The following is a 24,701-nucleotide window of genomic DNA, read 5'->3' on the forward strand; positions in this document are numbered from 1 at the left end:
CGATCGCTGGCCGGGCTTGAGGCCGCGTTAGGACAGCGCAGCGCCTGCTCCTGCTGGGAAACCGAAATAGAAACCGGGGCCAGGGCCGGCCCGGTCCCCCGCCCTCGGCCGGGGGCGGGCGGTGCTACCTGCGCCCTTCCCCGCCCCCGGGAGTTCCTGGCGGAGCGGAGCGGAGCGGAGCGGAGTGGACGGACGGACGGACGGGCGGCGCGGGCTCTCCGGGCGCCCCGCGGGTGAGCAGGGCAGGGGGAGCACCGGCAGAGCCCGGGCGGGATGGAGCCGAGCGGGACGGGGCTCGCTGCGGGCGGAGGGGGCTCGGGTCCCGGCTGGGGCCGCAGCGCTGTCGCGGGGCCGGTCCCCGCTGCCCTCGGCCTCCCGAGCTGCTCCGTGTGCCGGCGGAGCCGCCGCCGCTGCGGCACCTGCGCTGTCCCCGGGGCTGCAGGGCAGGAAGGGGCTGGGGCTGGGCTCTGCTGCTGCCAGCGCTCGGAGAGTCGCGGATTCTCTTATTCCGAGGGAATATGTGAAATGTTCTCGAAATTGAAGTTGTTGATATTTCTTGTTTCTTAATAGTATAAGTTTTTTTCAGAAGAATTGTGTTTTTTCAACGTCTGTCGAGTTTTCTTAAAACTAAATAAGGACTTTTTTCCATTTCTAGTGGGCAGTCACTTGTCGCTTAGACCAGAAAATTATTCTCTAAAAGCAGCACAAGAGATCTTTTTTATGGGTGTATGACTTTGTTGAGCCAGTCTATGCAGTTTGTGGCTAGCTTTTTTTTGGGGAGGGGAGGGGTTTTAAGGTTTTTTTGTCCGTGCTTTTGGTTTTTAAATTTTATTTTTATTGTAGATTTTGTTCAATTTTTTCCGTCGTTGATCTTTGACACACAAAAAGTCTCACAGGGGCTCAAAAGTCTGGTGTGAACTCTTATTTAATATGATGGATATAAGGATGGACTCTGGCAGCACACTTCTTAGGCAAAAGGGGTTGAAAAGCTACGCAGAGAATAGAGAAATAAACCTTTGGCTTACAAATTACTCATGTGATGATGTTGAAATATTGGCAAAACTGGAGAAAGAGTCTTGTGCTTTAGCAAGTGATCTAAGTGTTTGCATGCAGTTTTATTTTTCTACTGCAGGTAAACCTGTTTTTTCAGCTGAGAATCTAAGTAAAGCATACTTAGTGATGTCATTTCTTCATGAACCTAGATTATATAGGATGATTTAGAATACTACATGAGTGCCCACCACTGATACTAGTACGGGATTTTAAGGATAAGTGAATTTTAAGGAAGAGTGAATTTCCCATTGGAAAATGGACCCGGTTTTTGGTTTTTTTTTTTGTTGTTGTTGTTTTTTTGTTTGTTTGTTTGGGTTTTTTTGGGGTTTTTTTTGCCTGTAGGGGACATATAATACTAAATTGCTGCATAATTTTAAAAATCAGCTTTTACAGTCTAGACAGTTTTTATTGTGTAAACATTTAGTACTTAGAATTTGCTAGATATAGGGGAAAATGAAATCATTTAGATTGGAAAAGACCTGTAAAATTATCAACTCTAACCCAGGACTATCAAGCCCACCACTAAACTGTGTCACGTCTACATGTCTGTCTTTTAAATCCCCCCCGGGATGGTGGTTCCACCACTTCTCTGGGCAGCCTGATCCAGTGTTTGACAACTCTTTCAGTGAAGAAATATTTCCTAATATCCAACCTTTCCTAATATCCAACAACTTGAGGCCATTTCCCCTGGTCCCATCACTTGTTATTTGAGAAAGAGGTGAAGGGTTTGCAGATTTTCTCGAGCACTAAAAGCACAGAACTGAGAATATTCAGGTTATAGTCACTTCTTCATGTTATTCAGAGCTTTTTGGGTAGCAGTGAAATTGCCAATAGTTTTATTAGTATTGTGCTCTAGTTTGGGAACATTTTGAGGAACAGAGCAGAGCTGGCACTTCCAGAAAGCTACATTTGGTCTAATCTGTACAGATGCTTTGTGCATGAAAATGCTTCAGAGAGTAGATTAGTTTAAATGTGGTGCGTATTTGTCTTTATCCATAAAAGACCAGAGCATCTAGAGGCTCCTGTTTTTCTTCAGAAAGTCCCTCAGGACTAGTTTGTAACTTTACCTGACTTTACACATGAGGTCTCTTGGTTCCTTTTATGACACTAATTCAGCACCAAAAGAAAAAAAAAAAAAAAAAAAAAAAAAAGAAAGAAAGAAAAAGAGAAAAAGGAAAAAAAAGCTATGAATATAAGTCCTGCTCTGGGGAAAATAGAAATCTCATTTCTATTAAAAAGTAACCATGTTCAGGCTTTGTTAACAGCCTGTAGCTTGGTCATGGAGCAAGTTGAGGTGATAGGGAGCAGAAAACACCCACAGCATCTTTTCCTTTTTGTGACCTCTCTGAGCACCCAGGATACAAAACCCGGGGCCTCCCCAGTCAAGTTGTGCTAGTGACCACAAAGTTTCCAACCTGGCTGCCCTAATGCTGGGCGTGTGGGTTGATTAGGGTCGGATGAACTGATGTCGAGTGCTGGTGAAAGTCACTTTGCCTGTCTTGGGGGAACAGGGGGGCACAGGACTGTTCTGCCACCATCACTCACAGGGTTTGGGTCTGAGTTTGAAAAGGAACGTGCAATCTGTTTGCTTTGTCTGATGCTGCATCTGCTGTCCTGTCCTGCCTTTTGAATTTTCAGCACGTGGTCTGACTTCTTTGCCAACTAAGACACGTCATTTTACTTGGTTTTCTTCGCATTAGGGCTGACGTAAATACTCTAACCCATGAGAAATATGTGCCACAAAGCTTCTACGTCCTTGTGGTGAGGGTAAGAAAGATAGTGATCATAACCAGAAACTGCACCTGGGTAAATGCTTTGCTCCCTGGCCTCAGGGGACCGAGTCTTCTGCTTGTCCTTGTGATAAGGTTTTGTTTGCTGATTTTCTTTCTATTTTTTTTTTAAGTGTCTTTTCGCCTAGTTGTTATCTTTTGCCCAAAATAGATGGTGTAGTGGATTACGAAAAAGGGAAATGAGAGCTCTCTAAAGAGGGCATGCTGTAGTCAGTTCTGCTAAAGGAAAAGGAGGTCCTACTCTTTGCTTAAACAGGCATGAGACAGAGAGCATAAAACTCGGGACCTAAACATGGAAAAACTATTTTTCATACTACTTGGAAATCTAGATGATACAGTAGCTTGATTCTTTCTTGAGTTGGCATCTTTTTCTGCAGAAAAATCCCCTGTTATCTCAGCCTTGTGATTACTAGCTCTTCTTTCCATGAAGCAAATGATGTATATGAGTACAAACCAGTCCTTCTGCTTGAGCTGGTATGCAATGGCTTTATTTGTTTTGCTTTTTTAATAGACTGCCACAGAACACTGTGAAATTATCATCAGTGGTAAATACGGGTTCAGAAAAACGTGATGACTTCAGGGATTCTATTGAGACGTTTTTAAATGGTTTTGAGTGATGTAATCAGGTTAAATACAAGGTAAGTGCTCTAGAAATTTATGTGTTGGAAACTATTTGTGTCAGTATTTTAATGACTGACCATGCGTATATTTTTAACTTGAATATGTAACTCTTTGGAATAGAAAGAGACTTTTTGGGAAGTTGAACCCAGCTTGCTGTATGTAAGTCCATTCCAGCTAAAGAGGTGCAACAGTAACCAGAAAAGTTACTGTTAGGGTTAGTGGGAACAGAACAAACTCCTGGAAACCACTTCAAAAGCTCATTGCTTTTATGATAGCTCAGTTTCTGACTTTCTTCTGAAAGTCAGGGTGAAAATTTCTATTCAAGTCTAGTTCTGACCAGTTATTTGCAAAAATACGGATTTTGTATCTCAGGTGGTGACAGTTGTGCTTTGTACAATGCTACAGATGCCTATTACTAGTGGAATGACCTTGCTTTGTGACCTTTTCTACTTCCTGGATACATCCCATAATTTGTCGATACAAACTTAGACATAAACTAATTGAGGATGTTAATATCTCCCTTTATCATTCTTTTCCAAACAATGAATTCCTTTGTTTGTATTGAGGGTGCTCCTTCATTTTTGCATTTCTATCACAGTGGTGTATTCTTACTGTACCTGTTCCTCTTAGGGAAAGCTTTATCATAATAAATTCCAAGAATGAATGGCAGAGGAGGTTAACTAGTAACTTCTAAATGAATTTCACTAGCAAATATTTCTCCATTTTGTCTTCACCGGGGATCCTAATTATTATTTTCTTCATAAGACAAGTTATTAATTTAAAATCTGTATTATGATGAGCTGCTGATCAGTCTGATAGCTCCTTTTCATTCTTACTTTACTAAAACAAATTTAGGTGAAAAGTGTTTTCAAGTTTGTTTCCTTTTTTTCCAGGAGTGATTTTTGCAAAGTGGACAGTAATGGAGTATATGAGCACGGATAGTGATAGCAAAGAGGAGATTGACTTGTTGCTAGCTGATCTAAATATGTCTGAGGTGATAGCCATCATGGAAAACCATTACCCAGGTGAAGACATTGCAGTCTATGAAGACAGCTTAATTACAATGTGTGAAGAGGCAAATCAAAACGATGAGCGTGCAGAATCATTACTGTTTTGTGAAAGGGAGGTCTCTTTGATGTCCTCTGTCAAATATGGGACTGTGGAAGACCTGCTTGCCTTTGCAAATCAGGTGTCTAACACTGCAAAACAATTTAAAGGATGCACACAACAGGAATCTGGAATTCTCTTGAATATGGTATGTACGTCTGTTTTCCTTTTACTTGGCATTTCAAAGACTGGAGGAATTAGAAGTTTTTAATGATTCTAAATAAAGATCAGTTGCATGAGTAACAGGCTGTGGTTTCCTGTGCAACCCTGGGGCTGGAAGGGGTCTCTCAGCCTATCAAGTCTAGCCCCTGCAGCCTCAGGCAGCTATGGAGACAGGTCTGTTGTTCAGAAGGATCCACTCTGTTATCTCCTAGTATCCCTGGAGGTTAGAAAACATTTCCCAGTAATGAATACAAACTTGAGACAAGCAGTCAAAAAGAAAAATCTACAACTCACTTTGTCTTTTCAGTACTTAAATGGGGCTTATAAAATCCACAACTTGTATAAAAAAGAGGCAGAGTAGCTTTTTAGAAAGGTGTGTAGTGATAGGACAAAGAGGGATGATTTTAAACTAAAAGTGTACATATTTCTTTACTCTGAGGGTGGTAAGGCTCTGGAATAGACTACAGAGAAACTGTGGATGCCTCCATCTCTGAAAGTGTTCAAGGCCAGGTTGGGTGGGGCCCTGAGCAACCTGACCTAGTGGGTGACATCCCTTCCCATAGTGGGGGGATTGCAATTAGATGATCTTTGAGACCCCTTCCAACCAAAGCCTATCTATGATTCTATGAACTATGATGGTTTACAGATCTGGGAGAAGTAAGAGGCTTCCAGTGCCTTGTGTTCATGCAGTAAAACATTCATTATGCAAACTCCCAAAAATAAAGATCTAGGATCTAAAAATATAGTTCCTAAATTTGCTCTATCTGCAAAAAATGTCAATGGTAGTAATGTAAGGAGAAAAAGCACATACTATCAAGTGTGATTTTAAGAGTTACAATATTATGTAATATCTCACACTGCTAAATTCAAGTATACAGATATGTTGTATTGAGATGTTATTTTTTTCCCTAAAAACTTTTGTTCTACAAGCATCTCTGAATATTAGTGTCATTAAACTTTTGTTTGAGATCAGTTGCTCTGGAAACAATCGGTGTTGTAATGGAATTCTATTAATGTATGTTGGTGTTGCTGCTGTGTTTTCTTAAGATGCTCTACATCTATCATCTTAAAAATCCTGTATATAATATATTTTATATGTGAACACTGGTTGCTTGAGGCTTACTCAGGTGCGAAATGCCTGAGTATTATACCCAGTAACCTGAGTAACACAGGGTATTGCTTTATTCAGATTTGGAGGGAGTATTGCGGTATTGCAAAACAATCACTTTTCAACTCTGTAACATTGAAATGACACTTAGTAATATTTAATGTTTCCTATGCTTAGGGTAGACACTGTTCTGCATACTCGTGGTTGTTTTGCTTGCATATTGTTTCTACAGATGCATACAGTTGGTATGAACCAAGTACTATTAGGTGCACGTGATCCCATTATGCAACTGAAGGTTGGAGGCAGGGCATTACCTGTGCATGCATTTCAGCAGGGGCATTGCCCTGTAAATATCTACAGCATTTTGGTTAGGGTCAGGATTGTTTCTGATTGCCTGGTGACTCTCACTGGTTGCACTGTGGCTTGCCTCACAAATGGTCTTGAAGTGTGCAAGCTGGATTTCTTTTAGTTAAAACTGAACTGAAAGAAGCATTGCAGCCACAGACAGATTTTCAGATGGTCAGGCTAGGAACTAGTCCTAGAAGCCGCCTGAAAACATGAATAGTGTGGTGATCATCACTGTCTTGCTCTGCAAATGAACTCTGCTCAGCGTCTCTTCCTTTCCAGGATAAGGTGTAACCCATACGGATTAGTCTCAACCGTTTGAAATGCTGAAGTAGGCAAGCAAGATGTACAGATTGATAGACATGTACAGATTGCTTTCCCCTAACTCTAATAAGTAGAGGGAAGGCTTGTTCTCTTTATCCTAAGAAGAATACCTTTTATTAAAGGACAGCCCCTTCTGCCTCCTTGGCCAAAGGTTAAGAACTTATCCTCCCCAGATTTAGGAACTTAGAAGAATTAATTTATTTCGAGTAGGTACAAATCACAAATGACAATTTTAGTAGTCAAGAAAGTACTTTCCTAATTGAAAAGCATGAAGGTAGATTAAGGATGAAAGATTATATGTTATATCTTAAATAGAAATCCAAACCAAATAATCTTCCTCATATGCTGTTATCTTAAAAAGGGTAGCTGAAGATCTGCGTATTTGAGGCCCTGTGACAGACATGAAATGATAAATATCTTTGAAGTGATTTTACATCTCTTCAAGAATCTTGATAAAGTAGCAGTAAGGAGATTAATGCTATTTCAGATAATGGCTGAAATAATTAGAGGCATATTCATAGGAAATATTATTAATTTTGTAGCTGAGAGACTGAAGAAGCAACATCAGAAACCAAGCAGTACTCACATGGCTGTAGTTAGGCGTTTAGTCTCTCTCTGTCACATGCAGAGGGAGGAAGCTCTTTGGGAGAAAGATTTAGAGCAAGATACTCACAGGTGCCCTGAATCCCCTCCTTGCCTAGTTGGTGATACAGAAGAACCAAAGCTCCCAACATTATCCACCTAGAGGAGGCAATGTTACTCCCATTCTTCTTTTTTAAACTATGATATAAAACTATAGGAAAGTGGCTGGTAAAATCGAGGCAGACTTCTTTGACCTTTTACTAAGCAGCAGAAACTCCAATATAAGATGGAAAACTAGACTCCTGGGAGTACATTGTGATATTAGGAAATGCTGAAACTCTTGCTCACATTGTTGTATAAGATAACCTGTGAGTAACAGGTATGTGGCATAACAAGTTAACAGATTACAGGAAGGACAAACATGTGCAGGTAAATCTAATAACAAGAGGTGGGTAATTTCATTAACCCAGCTGCTGTTGTTGTTGTTTCAAGACAATTAATTGCAACTTACACTTCATAAGTTAGTCACTGGAGAGAAACGTGGATGCCTGGGCTGTGAATGAATGCCACACCTCACATGCTGTTCCCATTTGGTGTTACTAAATAAAGACTGCTAAGCAGATCATGTGCATCATACACATAAGTGATGTATCTTTTTTGTCTACTATATGTATAAAGTTCATTAATTTAAAGTAATTTTTACTTCACTGTGTTTTTTTTATTATTTATTTAACTCCACAGATCACACCCAAGAACGGGCGCTATCAAATTGATTCGGACGTACTCCTGTTTCCATGGAAGTTGACTTACAGGAACATTGGTTCTGATTTTATTCCTCGGGGAGCTTTTGGGAAGGTGTACTTAGCCCAAGACAGAGAAACCAAGAAACGAATGGCATGCAAATTGGTATGTTAGTTTAATAGTTTTATCTCTGAGCAAATATTGTATGACATACTACTTACAGTATATTTTCAAATCTTTCAGCATTTTGAATGTGTCCAGAAGTCTGTGTAACTGGCACATGGGCTGTGCTGCAGAGTAGATTTTCTACTTGTTCTACTGTACCCACTATGGTAAAATATCAATGTGAATATCTCATGCTGAAGGTGGTAGCAAAATCCTGCTGCTACAGAAGTTTTAGGCTCTTGTCCTTTAACTGAGATGCTCAGACTTCAGTTTTCTTTACTCCAGTGCCATTGAAGTCACTTAGAACTCAGTATGTTCAACTCTTACTGTTTTGGGCACTGATGGAGTTAAGGTTGTGAGATGCCTCAAAAAGACTACTGAGAACTGCAAGCCAACATTTTCTTTCAGCTATGCCTTCTAACATACAATTTTGAATTGAGCAGTAAATATTGAGGGCCAGTAAAAGCTCAGTTGAGACATTGCTCTATATCCCCCAGCTCAGGAATAAGTACCTGTATTGATTTTGTGTGTGAAAGAGTTGGGCAGGCAGCTCTATGTCCTTCCCCTGCAGCCAGTGTGTCTATATGGGGACAGACAGTTAGCTGCTCCTGCATAATCCACTGCAGCATTAAGTATCCTAATGTTTCTGAAAATAAAAACAGTATTTCTCATTGAATAGACAAGCCTCTTATTTGGTTCACAGACACAAGTCCAAGGGAAGAAAACTAAACAGAGCAGTAGTAGCTTTTCTGTCTGTAAGCAAACACTGCTTTTATTGTCTCAGCAATCTGCCATCAGAACTTTTTAAAGAAATATCATGCTGCTGGCGCTCCCTTCAAAGCAGTTTTCATTTCTTGCAAGCCATAAACCAGTGCTGATAAGGACTGAATTGAGGTCAGTAATGGACCTGAGCACTGCAAGCACTCGTCCACCTGTCAGGTGGGTGTGTAGTTCTGGTAGTGCAGATGAGTGCACAAAGCTAATGGAAAAAGCAGTGGGAATTTTATCTCCTTCACCAGGAAGTTTGCATAAAGCTTTTGCGTAATCACTGGATTTTGACGGGAATAACTCTTGCTACATTGCTTTTTCTGGAAGATTGCTCTTTTCATTTGGGCATGATTCCAAAATATCCCTCAACTTTTAACAGGAACTCTCTCAGCTGCAAAGGAAGAAAAGTTACAGGAGCAAAGGAAAGCTTAGTATTTTAAAAGCAGATGCAAGTGCTATACTTCCTTCTTTTCTGTTAATCTATAGGATAATTAGTGTCCACATGGATAACTTGTTTTTGTTGTGGATAACTGGTTTTGTTTCAATGTCCTAGGTCCCAGTGGAACAGTTCAAACCATCAGATGTTGAAATACAGGCATGTTTCCGTCATGAAAACATTGCTGAATTATACGGCGCTATTTTGTGGGATGAGACAATCCATCTCTTCATGGAAGCTGGAGAGGGAGGATCTGTCATGGAAAAGCTGGAGAGCTGTGGTCCTATGAGAGAGTTTGAAATAATTTGGGTGACAAAGCATATTCTGAAAGGACTTGACTTTCTCCACTCGAAGAGGATTATCCACCATGATATCAAACGTATGTCTGTGTGATTCCATGGGGTTCTTCCTGGTCTTGGCTGGGCTGGGGCCCTTGTGGAGTCCCTGGGACTGAGCTGGGACATGTAGCCTTACATCTCTGAGGGGGAGGGATGGGTGATGCTTAACAAATGGCAAGGTCAGGTTCTAGAGGCAATAGTTACTTATAGTATTTATTAATTCACTCCAGCAGAGAGGATAATTAGAAAGTCATAGATTCTATGCCATATCTGAGCAACTCAATTTAAACAAAAACCTAAAGGGTAAAGTTATCAGTCTGTGTTCAGCCAGAAGTTTCCTACTTTCAATATAAATTCATCCTGAATGTTTCCATGCTCACCTTCAATTCACACCTTCTTTTAGGGTTTACATTTCTACACAGCTGTTCCTCAGTTTGAGACACTTTGGAAGTAAATACGTAATTTGTGCTGGTTTCTTTCTTTCAACAAGTACAGCAAATTTTTATATATGTTTGCTTTTTAAAAACTCTGGATATTAACATGTATAAATAATCAAATATATTGCTGTTAAGTCCAAATTAAATACACTAGTATTAAATTGCTTTAAAGTTCAATTTTGATATGTTGCATTTAAATTAGTATTAAATGCTGTTGCTCCTAGTACCACCTCGGCCTGCAGATGGATGCATCTTTGTGAGTTTATTTAGCTAAACTTGAAGGTTTGAAGTAGAAATATTCAGACTGAAGCATTGCAATAGTTCACAGAAGATGATTATTAGGAATTGCAAAATTTTTCTCCGTTTTGTGTTTTTGGGTTTTTTAAATTTAGTATGTGTCAGTACTTTAGATGCAAGCCTTTGAGATTCTGACAGCTACAAAAGTGCTTATTTTTTCCCTTAGTTTTTCTTTCTCATTTGCAGTAAGAGTCTTTCCTATGGGTTTATTTTAATTGGTAGTAACAAAGACATTAATTAAATGATCTAAAAACCAAACCAGCCCAAAGCCTAGTATGTCTAGGTAGTGAGTAGGAGAACCAGCCCATTGTGAATGTGATGGATATGAGCGTGTTTCACTTTTTCCAGCCTTTTCCTGTGTTGGTGGATGCAGGGCAGATGATGAGGCAGAGGTTGCCTGGGGCAGATGTGGTTGCCCACAGGTGCCCAGGGTGAGCCCTGGGCATGTTCCTGCCCGTTTGGTGCCAGGGGTGAGCTGGGTAGTCCAGGCTGAGGTGGAGCCATGCCCACTGCCTGGCAAAGCAGCCTCCATGCAGGGAGCAGTGTGTGTTTTCCCTCCGTAGGTGGAATCAATAGAAAAGACTGTTTCCCGAAACCTCCAGTTTCTTCCTCACTCTGTTGTTTTTGAGCTGCAATTGAGTCTGTTCTACTGGTACAGAAGATGAGGATTTTATTGAGAGGAAAAAATGCCCTGAGAAAGGAAGGGGAGGAAGACATTCTGGTTCTTGGGAGGTGTTCAGTGCTCCCACTCATTTTAACCCTTGGTTGGAGAGCAGTTAAACCATCAGGCTGTTTGGTAGGGGGAGCTTCAGTCCAAAATCAGCTGCAGCTGAGGCTGGGTATGGTCCCAGGCAGGCAGCAGATCCTGCTGCACTGTGGCAGTCTGGCCCTTTGCACCATCTATTATGGGCTGTTTAAAATGCATATCTTCAAAGTTATCCCTAAAATTACAGATTTACATAGTCTATAGCACTGGTAAGGAGGCAGTGGTGTGAAGCATTGCTTCAGGAATCAGTACTACTGAAATCAAGGCTGTCCTCACACTGGGTGGTCATGGTAGGCACTGTCAAGATGGAAAATAGCCCAGTTTCCTGTAAGAAAAATGTGTTTCTGTTGGGTAACTTGGAGACTTCATTTTACCACATCTTCTGAAACAGCAAACAAGGATTTCTCAAAGCTCACACTGAGCCCTACATTCTTAAATATTTGATCAGAAATACAGCTGCAAACAAAGCCTCTGAGTACAAAATTGTGCCTTAGGCAGAGTTTTGTGAAGGAAAGTAAATTAAGCTCCTAGATTCTGCTGCAGTTCAGAGGGAGTTTGAAATGTTCAGTGTTATATTACTTTTATAGCCATTGTCTGTCCTCTGTTGTCATGCTGAGCTGCCCTCATGGACCAGTGCAGGTGACTGGTGTGGCTGCTGTGGAGGGGCCCTGGTTACTCTCTGCTTCTCTCTTCACTTAAATTGCTGCTCTAGAAAAGCCTCTTGGTGAGCAACAGTTGTGCTGTTTATAGCCAGAGGTGCACAGCATGATCTCCACCTTGGAGACCATTAAACATCTTCAGAGCACTGTGCTATGGTGTCTGCCAGATTTCTACCTTCCTCCCCTACCCTCAGCCTTTTTATATTTTGCTGCTTTTTTTTTAAATTTTAAGCTACGAAAGTGACCAAACATTGATTCTTTTGCATAAACCAGTCCAGTTTGATTTTTAAGATATGATTTCAAATTGAACCAAATCATTACCAGATCTATTTTGGCTAGAAGGATAATGGCTGTAGAGAGTGGTTGTGCTAATCTCTCTCCCTTTTCAGGCTAGCATCTGAATAAAACAGGAGTGTTGTAAAATAAATACCAAATGTGCCAGACACTTAAATTATGTAATTTTTTTTCTTTTAGCAAGCAACATTGTCTTTATGTCAACTAAGGCTGTTTTGGTGGATTTTGGCCTAAGTGTTCAAATGACTGAAGACATTTACTATCCCAAAGACCTTAGAGGAACAGAGGTAAGAAGCTGAAGGGAGAAAAGTCCTTATATTACATTAGTCCTATGGTTGTGTTGTTTAGGCTCAAATTTGAGGCTGGAGGGTTAGAAGCATGGGTAAAATAGTTACTATAAAATCTTTTAAAAAGTTACAAACATAAATAGAGTCTCAATTATATTTTTATTTTCAACTTGCTGAATGGAATGCTTTGAAAGCTGTGTCACTTTCTCTGCAGTCCCATTTGTTAGCAATTATTCACTGAAGTCAAACAGTACTCTGAGGAGGGTTGTTTGCAGTGTTTCAGCTGCTGGTCAGAGACACTTCAAACAGGAATTTGTTCTTTGCTTTAGCAAAGATTTCTTTTGAGATACATGCTATGGACTGGGGTGACCTGCTCAACACTGTACTTTGATTCCTCCTTCAAAACCACAGAAATTACTGATGTCTGGGTTTCATCCCTTAGCCCTTCTAAGCTCTGTTCTCCATCTGCACGTAACCCTTTGGTTCTTCAGAGGTTGTGCATGGCACAGTTCATGATTATCTGGTAAAATTGCTTAGACATTACTGTGATGGAGGTGGGGTTCTTTTAAATGTTCTCAGTGGCTTTAAGATTCTGCCACTTGGGCTGCATTCCTGCCGAGGTGTTTGCAGGGCTGGAGTTTTAGCAAACAACCAAGCAGCAACAATTAGCTTGGATAGCTGCTGCAGATGTGGCATCTGTTCTCTCTGTTGCTGGAGGAGGTTGTTTACAGGAAATACTTTAGCTGAAATATTGGCACTTACCCTTTTAATAGTCTTCCACATGTGTAAAGAGGAGATCCTTGTGTAACTGACAAGAAGCATTTCACTTTTTAGCAGGGTAGGATAAACCAGGATTTCACAGAAGGTCAGGTTTGTTTATTTTTTTCAAGATCATTGAGAAAACACTTGAATATTTGTTTTCAGTGTCTTTCTAGTCAGGGGAGTTAAGAGCTTAAAATGGTTGCTGAACTGGAAGCAGCATGCTTTTTGGCACTTCATGTATGAGCTTTGTGGGGTTTTTACTTTGGTTTGGGGTTTTTTGCTTGTTCAAGGGGGTTTTGTGTGCTGTAAATGAGAATAAGAACAGTGGTGGGTATGAGTTGGTAGGGTATTTCCCAATGATGGAGATGTGTGTAAACAGGAAATTTCCATGATTGTGGATCAGACTGGTGAGGATCCATTTCTGGGTCTTGGAGGACAGACCAAGGTTGTGTTAGTGAGAACCAGTGAAAAGTGTTAATAAGAACAAATGAAAAGTGAAAACACTTACACTTCAGTGTTTTCACTTTGCTAAGTGAAAAACATTTAGTTCTTCATTTAATAGGAGGAAAATGATTCCACACACTTTAACACCTGCAGTCCTGTCCTCAGAAAGTTGATAATTCCCCCAACCCTGAAATATGGCCATGTTTGGTGTTTGCTGTCTCAGGGGAGCAGCAATCCTGCTGCAGCATTGCAATCAGAAGTGAGGTTGGAGAGACTGCACTGGGAAAGGAGATTTTCACATACCAGTGGAAGATTTACAGGCTAATGTTCCTGATGCTTCTATAGACTTTTCTGCTCACAGTCTTTGTTCTAGGCATCTTCCTCTCCATAGTGCCTAATCCTGTCACCCACAAATGGCCTCTGTAGTCTGGCTTTCTTGTTTGTTTTTTTTTTTTTTTCAAAGCAAGATCTTAACTCTTTAAGTTTTTTTAAGTCTTCCTGAGTTTTGCACCCTGTATTATACAGCCTTAAGAAGTAGTGCAGTTGTCCTGTTGTTCCTGCATGTAATTGTGCAACCCCTGGTTGGGGCTCTGTCACTGCCACACAGCATTGTGCCTATGAGCTGGCTGGTTTCTCTTACATCTGGTATTGGCAGGGACTTGTGTCCTTGAGGGAAGTGGCAGGTGGAGTAACCTTTGTCCTGTGCATGTTCTCTGAGAGTTAGGATATTCATTCACTTCTATAGCACAGAAAGTATCATTGTAGTGAATCTTCTTTGTGTTTATAAAAATGAGTTGTTACAATTCTGAGCAACAGGATTGAAAGATACTTAAATTTTGTTTATATGGTGCAGTATGAAAAAAAGACTGGTGTTTCTGCTTTTGTGTACAAGTCATGCAGAACATTCAACTGTGGTTGTTATGAAACTGTCTACAGGAAATACTTTTTCTAGGCAGTTGCTACGCTTTCTGTTAGGCTTCTGTCACTTTGTTAAAATATATAAGCTTCAGTTACAACCATTTGAGGGTAAAAAGTTGTCTGCTAAAGTTTATTGAGTGTGGAAGGTATGATTCATTTTCAGGAATGCTAAACTAAAACTAGCATAGCATGAAGAAAGGACTGGTTTTTAGCTGGGCTGTGACACAGGTTTGACTGGCAGGCAAGTACCCCCACCAGTTGGAAGGAATGAGAATGGGAAGTTATCCATGGCTTGAGCTGTTTGCTTTGGTGACAACAGACTCTTAGACCAGTCTGAAATCTGAGCTTTGGAGCTCATTTTTGATTTTTGTCCCTGTACAGTCAAGGTGCATCTTGACCATTTTCTCACCTTAACTGCAGGTAGGATCTTGTGCCAGCATTCTTTTGAAGGCAGCTGCTTTTTGCTTATGTAGATTTCACTCAAGTTACATTGTATTTGCCAAAGACTTCTTTTTATAGAATTAGAAGTTCTGTTCTTTTCTCCTTATGAGACTTAAAGTGGAGGGTGCAGATGCACTGATTTTCTTTTAGCCCTGAGGAATGCAGTGGATAAGTCAGTAGCAGCTGCAGACACCTGCTGAGGCTTTGCACACACTTCCAATCACAAGTTCTATTTGCAGATATGGAACGTAATTTACTGGGAAATATTCCTTGGAATCTGTGTGAGTCCTACAGCCCTTCTCAGTCTGTGGTAATAAGCAGTCAGCCATGTGGTGATGACTTAGCTTCCTGCCCTTGTGTCAGTTAATGGCTTTTAACGTGATTCTTTGTGTTAGGATGACTTGAACTAATTAAAGTTAGTTTGAATCCTTTAGAGGGAAATTGGGCAAGGGAAAAGTAGAAACCAGAAGCAGAAATATGGTAGCTTGCTAGCCTGGTGTGCTGTGGGCTGTGCCCATGTGGTGTTGTAACCTGCTCCCCGGGCCAGTGGCAGAGCTGTGCAGGGTGTGCCTCCTGCATCCTGCCTGTCTGGTTCTCCTCAGCTGCACTCTGAGCTGCCTTTGCTGGCAGGAGCTTCCAAGATCTTTCTTCAGACTTGGCAAATTCAAATGTTTCAGTGAAATGTTTGGATCAAAACTATTTGGTTTGTGTCGAGAAAGATTAGAATTTTTGCTTTGGATAAAGGTTAGAAGAGGGATTCTTTTCTTCATAGCTGCTTTGGGGGTAATCTGGTGCAAAGGGCACCTAACTTTTAATTTATGCATTGCCTAGATCTGGCTTGTTCCTCATCATCCCATTTCTCAAGATAATGCTCTACCATGCAGGTTACTGGATAAGGAGGAGAGGTAAGAAGAGTAAAGACAGGAGGGTATATATCTGTCAGCTCTACTCAGAAGGGTAGTGTAGTATTCTGTGTAACAGGTATCTGAGGAGTGGACTCCTACTCCCATCTGGTGGCTGTCAGTACAGTTCACCCTCTCTCTTTAGCTCATGCCCAGCCATTGTTGAAGCAGAATGGAGCAGTCCCAGCAGTGCCCCACAAAACAAACTGGCAATTCAGGAACCTCCTTTTGCTGTGGAGGAATGAGGCTTCTGCTACTCATCTGAGCAAAGCAGAGCCATGGCTTGAACCTCAGCCTCTCGCAGCTCAGCTAAGGCCCATGACCACTGGCCTGTGGCCTATCTGAGGAGGAGTATGAGTTTGTCCAGGTACTGTCTCTTTGGCTGTATTCACATGCTGAACAGATCAATCTTGTTTCCCAAATGGTGCTTGCAGGTACTAGTGGGATGCATCCCTTCCGAGGGGGGTTTCCAGGATCACAAAATATCATTAAGTCATCTTTGGTTGTTGTTTTCCCCTGTTGAGTAATCTTTTTTTTTTTTTAACTATTTTTCACAGATTTACATGAGCCCTGAAGTTATCCTTTGCAGAGGCCACACAACAAAAGCAGACATCTACAGCATGGGAGCTACTATCATTCATATGCAAACAGGCATCCCGCCCTGGGTGAACAGATACCCTCGTTCTGCATATCCCTCCTACCTCTATATTGTAAGTGTCCTGAGCAAAGCCAGCTCAGTATCAGTTGGAGGGTTTCCTGTACTCTTGTTGGGAAAGCTCTAGTCATATAAAAACTATCAAAATATTTGTCAGAGAGATTATATCATCCTTTTTGCTTCAGGGGAGGGAGGAAAGAAGTGGGTTTTGATGATTTAGGGGAAGACAGAGACTGAGCTGGAGTTGTCTCTGTGATTTGTGTTTCAATTTGCAAACCTTAGGTTTACTGAAAGGACAAGGTTAGATCAGTGTGAGACTTGATTGAAACAAGCCCATCTGTCTTCTACTTTTCTGTTTTCCTTAGAAATTGCAGATAAAAACTGGAGCCTGGCAGATTTGATTCTCTGATTCTTCCAGTGTGGTACAGAAATTTGGTGAATTTGCATTGCACTGGATTTTAGGCTTACTTGAAGTTTCTTTGAGTTTTAAAATTTATTATAAAGTCTGATTTTTATGAAGTGAGTTTGTGTAGTTGCACGTTCTGTTCTAGTTGATCAGCCCTACTTAGGAAGGTGATGAGTCCTAACTGGGGAATTCCCAGACCACTCATGTGGTTATCTGTGATTTCCTCTTCCACTGTTTTTGGAATAACTGTTTCCATGGTCTTTTTTCATTCCAACAGATACACAAGCAAGCTCCTCCCTTAGAGGATATTGCTGAGGACTGCAGCACTTCCATGAGAGAATTGCTAGAAGCAGCTCTGGACAGGAATCCTAATCACAGGCTGTCTGCAGCAGACTTACTGAAACACGAAGCCTTACACCCGCCCCCCGAAGAGCAGCCGCGGTGCCAGAGCCTGGACTCGGCGTTGTTTGAAAGGAAAAGACTGCTCGCCAGGAAGGATCTGCAGCTGCCAGAAAATATTACAGGTACTGGAATCAGGCTCACTTGCCTCGTACTTTGTAGACTACTTTGTGTCAAATCTTGGTTTGAATGAGTGGTAAGGAACCAACGAAACTCAAAACACATCTGGAAAGTGACCGGTGAAAATCCCAATCAGATGAGATCAGACCCCGAGGTCATTAAGTGATCTGTAAAACGCCCATTGACTTCAGTGGGGAGGAACTTAGACTGAATTCTTCGAGGCTCCGGAAGGACTGGCTGTTGGGAAAGCCATGGCAATCATTCAAGGCACTTCATGAAGTACAGATTTTTGTCCCAAATTGACTCAATTTGCCACTGTACTAGAGATGCTTTATAGACTCTTGCTTTGTAAACATTTACAAAGTGCAACAACCACCAGCAAATCCAACACGTTTTGCCTTTTTAAGGAAAAACGCACACACAAAACCATAACTAATGTTGCTGAGGGTCAGCAGTACAAGGCTTTTGTTTTAAAACCAAAAATGACTGTGGGATAGAATGCTGTTGCCCTTGTGCATTAGTAAGTGCTAATGAAGGATAATACATGAACTAGGTAGGAAACAGCCCTTTCAAGCCCAAGCAAGATTTAGTGCCAACAACCTGCCAACAGGCTTCAAAATGCTTTTCTTCCATTTACCGAATACATTAGGAGGGCTCTGACAAAAGGCATTGAAAGACTCTTCCCAGACAAGTGGTTTATTTAATTGGAATAAATATTTCCAAAGATACCTGTGCAAAGTTTTGGGCACTGTAATACATGATTGTTGCAACAAATTCACTGAAGAAATCAGTCACAGTTTTTGAATTTGGAATGGCATTGTACCTTCTGGATTTTGCCTTGGGGGTGCCTAATCCTTTGACCAGCTCAGACCGTCTGAATCAATTTTTTTGAAGAGACTATTTGACCATTAAACTTGGACTTTATTACAGGTGCTTGGGATTCCAAGACACTCATTATACAAGTATTCAGGGGAATTCTGCCATTGCAAACCTGATCTGTCTTTTTAGACTTTGATTTAAAAGGAATAAGAAATCTGAAACTGATGGTCCTATATTCGTTCTCTATTGTCACACCCAGACAAAGATGTGTCATGTGTTTAGATGAAAATTTCTCTATGAGGAAACAGAATTCTCAGATGGCAGAAACTTAGCAGGTTTTTTTCTTGCATCAAACTCTCCTTTAGCACTATAGGTCAGAGGATGAGAAAGGTCTTCCTAGCTGTTCCAGCTGATGGAGACTTTCTTAAGTAGTTGAACACACTTGCTGTTTTCAGTTGCAAACTCTTTCCCTCTCTTTGTCCTAGAGTTGTGGATTGGTTTGTTAGATTTTATTTTATTTGAGGTTTGACTTACGTTGTACTTAAAAATTTTCTAAACCACAGATTAATATGATCAAATAATAGGCCAAATATTCCAATAATACCTATAAACATGAAAATGAACTGGTACAACTATTTGTGCAGTAATGACACGGTTTCTCTATTTTCTTTTTAGATTCCTCATTGTGTAATGGGAGCATGGAAGAGTCAGACCTGCTAAAGAGACAAAGATCACTCTACATTGACCTTGGAGCTCTAGCTGGTTACTTCAATATTGTTAGGGGACCACCAGCCTTAGAATATGACTGACTCAGTAACATTTTATGATCATGGGTCAGAAATGGACCTCTACCTCTTAAAATTTGATTTTAAGACTTGATTTTCCAATTTGTACATAAAACTATTGCCATTATAGGCTGTCAAATGTGAATAGTGTTTAATTGCACAGATGATTAAGCTAAACCCTTAGGGGCTTTGATAAGCTGATCCCAAGCAGTGATGTTTGTGTGTCTGCTGGTTGACCAACAAGAAGGTGGTGAAAAGAATACTGCTGCTGGGAATGTCTTAATCCAGGATATCCTCCTGTGCTGGGCCTTGCACTTTTGTAAAACTTAAAATATATGCTTGCAAATAATGTCAGGAGAAAAGATAATATAATTTAGCATGTGGGCTGTAAGATTCGGTCTCTCTGAGCTGTCCTTAGAAAAAACCTTTCTGTCACCCCTCACTCCAAAAAAGAAAAAAAGAAGTCCTTGATTTAACCAGTCAAAGACTGGTTCAGTCTCGTTCTGTCTTTAAGACTTGATCAACCTCTAGTCATTCTTAAATCAGGGTCTCCCTTAAGTTGAGCTAATTTCTATCAGCTGTCTGTGGAGTCAGTTTATCACTTGTTTACAGATGTGTTTTAACTTTGCATCTTCCCTGGGCAGAGGGAGCTAAACAGGAGGCTGTCCCCTGCTCTGTGGGTCGAGTGAAGCTTTCACTGGCAGTGTCAGTTAGCTTTCGGATTTGTCAGCTGGCCCTGACAAAATATGACAGTGACTCCAACTCCTTCCTGTGTTACAACTACTGCAAGGGTATTTAAGATAGTTTTCAAGGGTAGATCAAGTGTTATTCGCTATTGGTAACAGTGGGCAGGCTCCAAACTCTTGCTTTTTAATACTTTAAAATTGTACACATGTATAATTGCTCTGAGTGTTATGGTTTGGAAGGCGTGTCACTAGTGACAAGCAGTGTTTATGTTCCTATGGAAATGGAATTGCATTGTTCTTGCTGTGCCTCATACATTTGAAACATGATGTTTTGGATGATAGTAAAACTATGTAAACTGCATAGTTCTGTACATCCCATGGGATGAGAACGTAAACTTTTATAAAACTCTTTCTGATGCTTAGGATGACTCTTTGTAAGCATTTGTGTTAAATGGCATACTGTGTATGTTGTACACCGAATTTTTTCTGAAGCACAGTCTCTTTTTTTCATGTCTGTTATTTAATGCTACTCCTCTCTAACACATGATCTTAAACAGGTGATTTCTAGTTTGATACTGATATGGTCAAATGAATAAATCCAGCTCAGTGCCTTGAGACGTGGTCATTTTTCCTTCATCTTCAAAACCAATATGGGGCTGCAACTGTATTTGGGCCAACACCCCCTACCATGGCCTAGGTACACTATTGGCATCATTCCACTTATTGGGAAGTAGGGTCAAGGTGATTGTTGATGGATTTTGGACTCTGGTGATAGATGGTAAGTATTTCTGGCAGAATCTTCTCACACCCCAACATTCCTTGTGGACTGCCTGGATGTTGCACAGCAGTTGTGTACTACATGGAGCACTTCAGTCCTGATTTTAATTGCTGCAAATAATGCTATTGGGAATAACCCACTTGCTCCAGTGCTTGGTGCAAAATCTCTAGATAACTAGTTGCTTGGAGGAGAGCTGTGTCAGGGAGTCCTCTTAGTATTTATACTGACTACAGTGATCAGGATATTCAGGGATCAGACTTTCAGTGTGGCTAACTTAAAGAAAACATGACTTAATGGTTTGGATGGTTACCTTTGGTTTCAGAGACCTGTGTTCAATTTTATGATCTTTAAGGATATTCATAGAATTAGTAGGAAGCAGCTTTTCAGGTAACTGGAGGTGGGGTTATAATCTCTCCCCCAGATGCCCTTCTATAAAATTAAGGTGCTTATTCTCACCAGACAATGGGTAGGGGTAATGCAAATGCTTATTGAGTGCCTGTATACTTCAACAAGATCCATGTCAAAATTGCAGGCTGCTAGGGGTCTTTTTACCTTTGCTTTTAAAATGTTACACTGACTTTTTTTTTCTGTAATGCCATTCTTCTTTCCCTCACTCAGTTAAATGTTTTAACATAGAAATCTGCATTTGGAGACATTATTTAATATAGGCTCACTTTTTCATATTTGGGTTTAGTTATGACTGTTGTATATTGCCAGACATAGGTAATAAGGTTTGGCTGAGTGAACCAATAGCTCTTTATAGGCACATCCACATGTCTAAACAGTGTGAGGGCTTCAGGATAATTATCACTTCAGAGGACTGGTACACAATCAACAAGCAGCTGTTCAGGTATGCTGAACACCAAGCATTGCTTCCAGCTCTATCAGCTTTCTAATAGCTGAGGACTATTTCTCAGGTGAGACTTAGGCTGCAGCATAGCAGGAATTTCTCTCTGGAGCAATACATCACATCCTAAACATCCCACATCCCTCAAGCACATCCCACAGTAGTGATACCTACATTGTGTAGGTCCACTTGTTTATACCAGCACCTGGGGAATGAGGTCAGGGAAATGAACTGGGTTAGAAATATCCTGGGAGGGGGAAGATTAGTCCTCTAATCTGGTTGCCTGAGCAGGTGTGTACTCAGAGCAACTCAGAGGCTGGAGGTGAGGGGGAGGGAATGAAAATGGATGGTGGGAAAATCCTGTGCTAGTAGCACAAGTCCCAGGGTTTGGCTGGTCAGCACTGAGTGATGGGATTTTGCAAATGATTTGCCTCTGTGTTGATTTCTGGTGTGTAGTTTAATTTTCTCTTGAGGGAATACTGAGACTCATGCTAAACTGCAAACACAAGTGCATGTAGAAACCCACTGTTCACTGATTGTGCTGGTTTTGGCTGGGGTAGAGATAATTTTCTTCACAGTATCCAGTGCAGGGCTGTGTTTCAGCTTTGTGCTGAGAACAGTGTTGATAACAAGGGATGTTTCTGTTGTTGCTGAGTGCGGCTTACACAGTGTCAAGGCCTTTTCTGCTTCTCTCAGTGTCTCACCAGGGAGAAGGCTGGGGGTACAGGAGGAGCTGGGAGGGGACACAGCTGGGACAGCTGACCCCTCCTGACCCAAGGGATATTCCAGGCCATACCATGTCATGCTCAGTGTACAAAGCAGGGGGAAGAAGGGGAAACATTCTGAGTGATGGTGTTTGTCTTCCCATGTTGCCATTGGAGATGGCTAAACACCTTTCAGCCCATGGAAAGTGATAAACGAATTCCATGTTTTGCTTTGCTCGTGTGCACAGCGTTTGTTTTGCCCTTTAGACCATGTTTATCTCAATCCATGAATTTTCTCACTTGTACCATTTCAGTCCTCTTTCTCATCCCACCAGAAGGGAGTGGGCGAGTGGCTGTGCAGGGTTTGGTTGCCTGCTGAGGATAAACCACAACACTGGTGAAATTAGGGAGCCAAATGTGCCTTTTATTCTTCTGGGCTTAGCAGGTTTCTTATCTCAGCCTGTGACCCTGGGATTGAGATCACCATGACGCTCCTCAGAAGGGCTTCCTGATGTTTGGAAGTTTGAGAGAAGCTGCAGTAGAAGTACAGAGCAGTTTGCCAGCCCTCCCTATGTGCCGGGCTGAGGGGAATGGGGAAGGTCGTCCCTGGCCAAGCATTAGTCCCTTTGTTGGGACCTTGGGGAATGAAGTGCGTTGCTTTGGCTAATTGGCAAAGCAAAGAAGCAGCTGGGGAAGAGTCACTGGAGGTGTGACCCTGCCACAGCTGGGAAGGCCAGGCTGGTTGTCTGGGAAGGACTGGGATGTAGGGAGATGCCTGGTACTGTGCATGGTCAAAATTGGGAACATTTGCATGGCTGGGAACAGCTTCCCTTGGGACTGTACTAGCTGCTTCCAAGACAGGCTCAGACACCATGAAGGCTTGCTTTGCTTCCTATGCTTTGCTTTGCATCCCATGCCCAGGGACTTTGCAAATTCCCAACACAAGAGCATCAAATTACTGTTTGGAGCCCAAGCAGCCTTTTTTTTTTTCTTACAAGAAAGGCCCAGCAAGGTCCACTTCTAAAACGGTTCCTATCCAAAGCTAACAATTTGGTCAAGGTGAAAACAAGACTTTATAAATTGTGTGCTGACCAAACTCAGCAAAGCCCCAAAAAAAAAATCCAGCCAGACTTGGGGAGTGGCTCATTTTAGTCCCATGGGTGCACACGTACTGCTTCAGGCTGGTCACCAGACACAGCCATGCTGACAGATACTGGGGTGTGGTAACTCACGAGGAAGGAGGAGAGCTGCTGTGACAGCTTGGCTCACCTGCACCCACACCTCCTGGCCAGGCAGCAGCACGTGGCACCTGAGCAGGGAGGTAGCTCTGCCACCGGGGCAGCCTGAGCGTGTCTAGGGGCAGGTGGGTTGGTCCAGAGAAAGGCTGTGAGAGGGAGGATGCTCCCAGAGTGAGGTGTGCAAGAGAAAATGGCTGTACCTGATCCTCATCATAGCTACATGCAATGGCAGTCTCATGCTCACCCACGAATCTGGTCTCGAGTGTGAGCCCTGTTCCTGTAAAAGCCATTGCCAGAGGAGGGATGTCCATGCACAGAGACTGTGCTCCACTTCAGGCTGTGACATTAAGCATAGCTTTGTCAATATGAAAAAGTCAAATAATTAGTGGTGTTTGCAAAGTTTAAATCCTTCCTGGTGCTCATAGCAAGTCACATGCTGAAGTGTTGTGCAGCCACAGAAGGGAAAGAGATGGAAATGGGAGAAGGCAGGGAGGGACTCCACAAGGTGTACGTGCAGGAGGATGTCCATCAAACCTCCAGAGGTGAAGTGCCACAGAGTTATGCTCAGCCTGGGGGCTTATCAAGGCGGCTGGCAGTGCAAAAGGTTGCCTTCTCTAACTCTCACAGTAAGCCAAGGTCAACTTTTCTCCCCCTTCCCTAATTGTTTAACCACAGATGGCACCCAAGTATTGTGCAGCTGCTTGCTCAACCCCTCCCCATCCCTGGAGGGAAATAAAGAACACAAGGGACTCAGGAAAAAAAAAAGGAAAAGAAAACACAACTTGTGGGTTGAGACAAGAATAGTTTAATAATTGAAACAAAGGAAAATATGATAATAATAACAATTGTAATTTTAGAAAAAGAAAACATAAAACAAAAAAATAGAGTGATGTACAATTCAATTGCTCACCACATACTGGCCAACACCCAGCCCATCCCTGAACAGCAATTAACACCTTCTGACCAGCTCCCCCCAGTTTATATACTGAGTATGATTTTCTGTGGTGTGGAACATCCCTTGGCCCAGTTTGGGTCAGCCCTCCTGTACTCCCTCACAGCTTTTTGTGCTCTTCCTCACTGGCAAAGCATGAGACACTGAAAAGTCTTTGACTTTGTGTGAGCCTACTTAGCAACAACCAAAACATCAGTGTGTTATCAACACGAGTTTCCTTTTAAATCCAAAACGTGGCACTAAGAAGAACTTAGTAGTACCAGCTACTAAGAAGAAAAATAATTCAATAATTCTGTTCCAGCTGAAACAACAACACCTTCCCCCTTCCAAAAAAAAAAAAAAAAAAGAAAAAAAAAAAAAAAAAAAAAAAAAAGGAGAAAAGTAAACATAGTTTGCCCTAAGAGGAAGTCTACAAAACCCATGTGAATTTCCAGTGTAGGTCTTTTCCCTTTGTCAACTCCTCTCTTGCCTGTTCAAATCGCAAGTGAACAGGAGCTGCTGCATGTGGTTCTGGTACAGGTAAGCTTATGGCAGTGCTGTCCCTGAGCAGAGCCTGTGTCTGTAT

The 24,701-nt window shown here is 41.7% G+C and overlaps 1 protein-coding gene across 1 annotated transcript; it reads left to right on the top strand.

The window, feature by feature from the left end:
- Positions 1-149: 149 nt before the first annotated feature.
- Positions 150-20,232, top strand: MAP3K8 (mitogen-activated protein kinase kinase kinase 8). The gene is made up of 9 exons (XM_014880402.2): positions 150-233; positions 3,355-3,481; positions 4,358-4,719; positions 7,834-7,998; positions 9,320-9,581; positions 12,174-12,280; positions 16,305-16,457; positions 17,086-17,332; positions 18,822-20,232. The coding sequence occupies exons 3-9, from the start codon at positions 4,384-4,386 to the stop codon at positions 18,953-18,955; spliced, it is 1,404 nt and encodes a 467-aa protein (XP_014735888.1). The 5' UTR covers positions 150-233; positions 3,355-3,481; positions 4,358-4,383; the 3' UTR covers positions 18,956-20,232.
- Positions 20,233-24,701: the final 4,469 nt, after the last annotated feature.

The sequence above is a fragment of the Sturnus vulgaris genome, chromosome 1 (genome assembly GCF_052056855.1).
Source record: "Sturnus vulgaris isolate bStuVul1 chromosome 1, bStuVul1.hap1, whole genome shotgun sequence".
In the NCBI taxonomy this organism is placed as follows: domain Eukaryota; kingdom Metazoa; phylum Chordata; class Aves; order Passeriformes; family Sturnidae; genus Sturnus; species Sturnus vulgaris.

Coding starts and splice junctions, on each gene's coding strand:
- MAP3K8 (XM_014880402.2), top strand. CDS start 4,384: ATGGAGTATATGAGCACGGATAGTGATAGCAAAGAGGAGATTGACTTG. Junction 7,999..9,319: donor AACGAATGGCATGCAAATTG/GTATGTTAGTTT, acceptor TCAATGTCCTAG/GTCCCAGTGGAACAGTTCAA. Junction 12,281..16,304: donor AAGACCTTAGAGGAACAGAG/GTAAGAAGCTGA, acceptor TATTTTTCACAG/ATTTACATGAGCCCTGAAGT.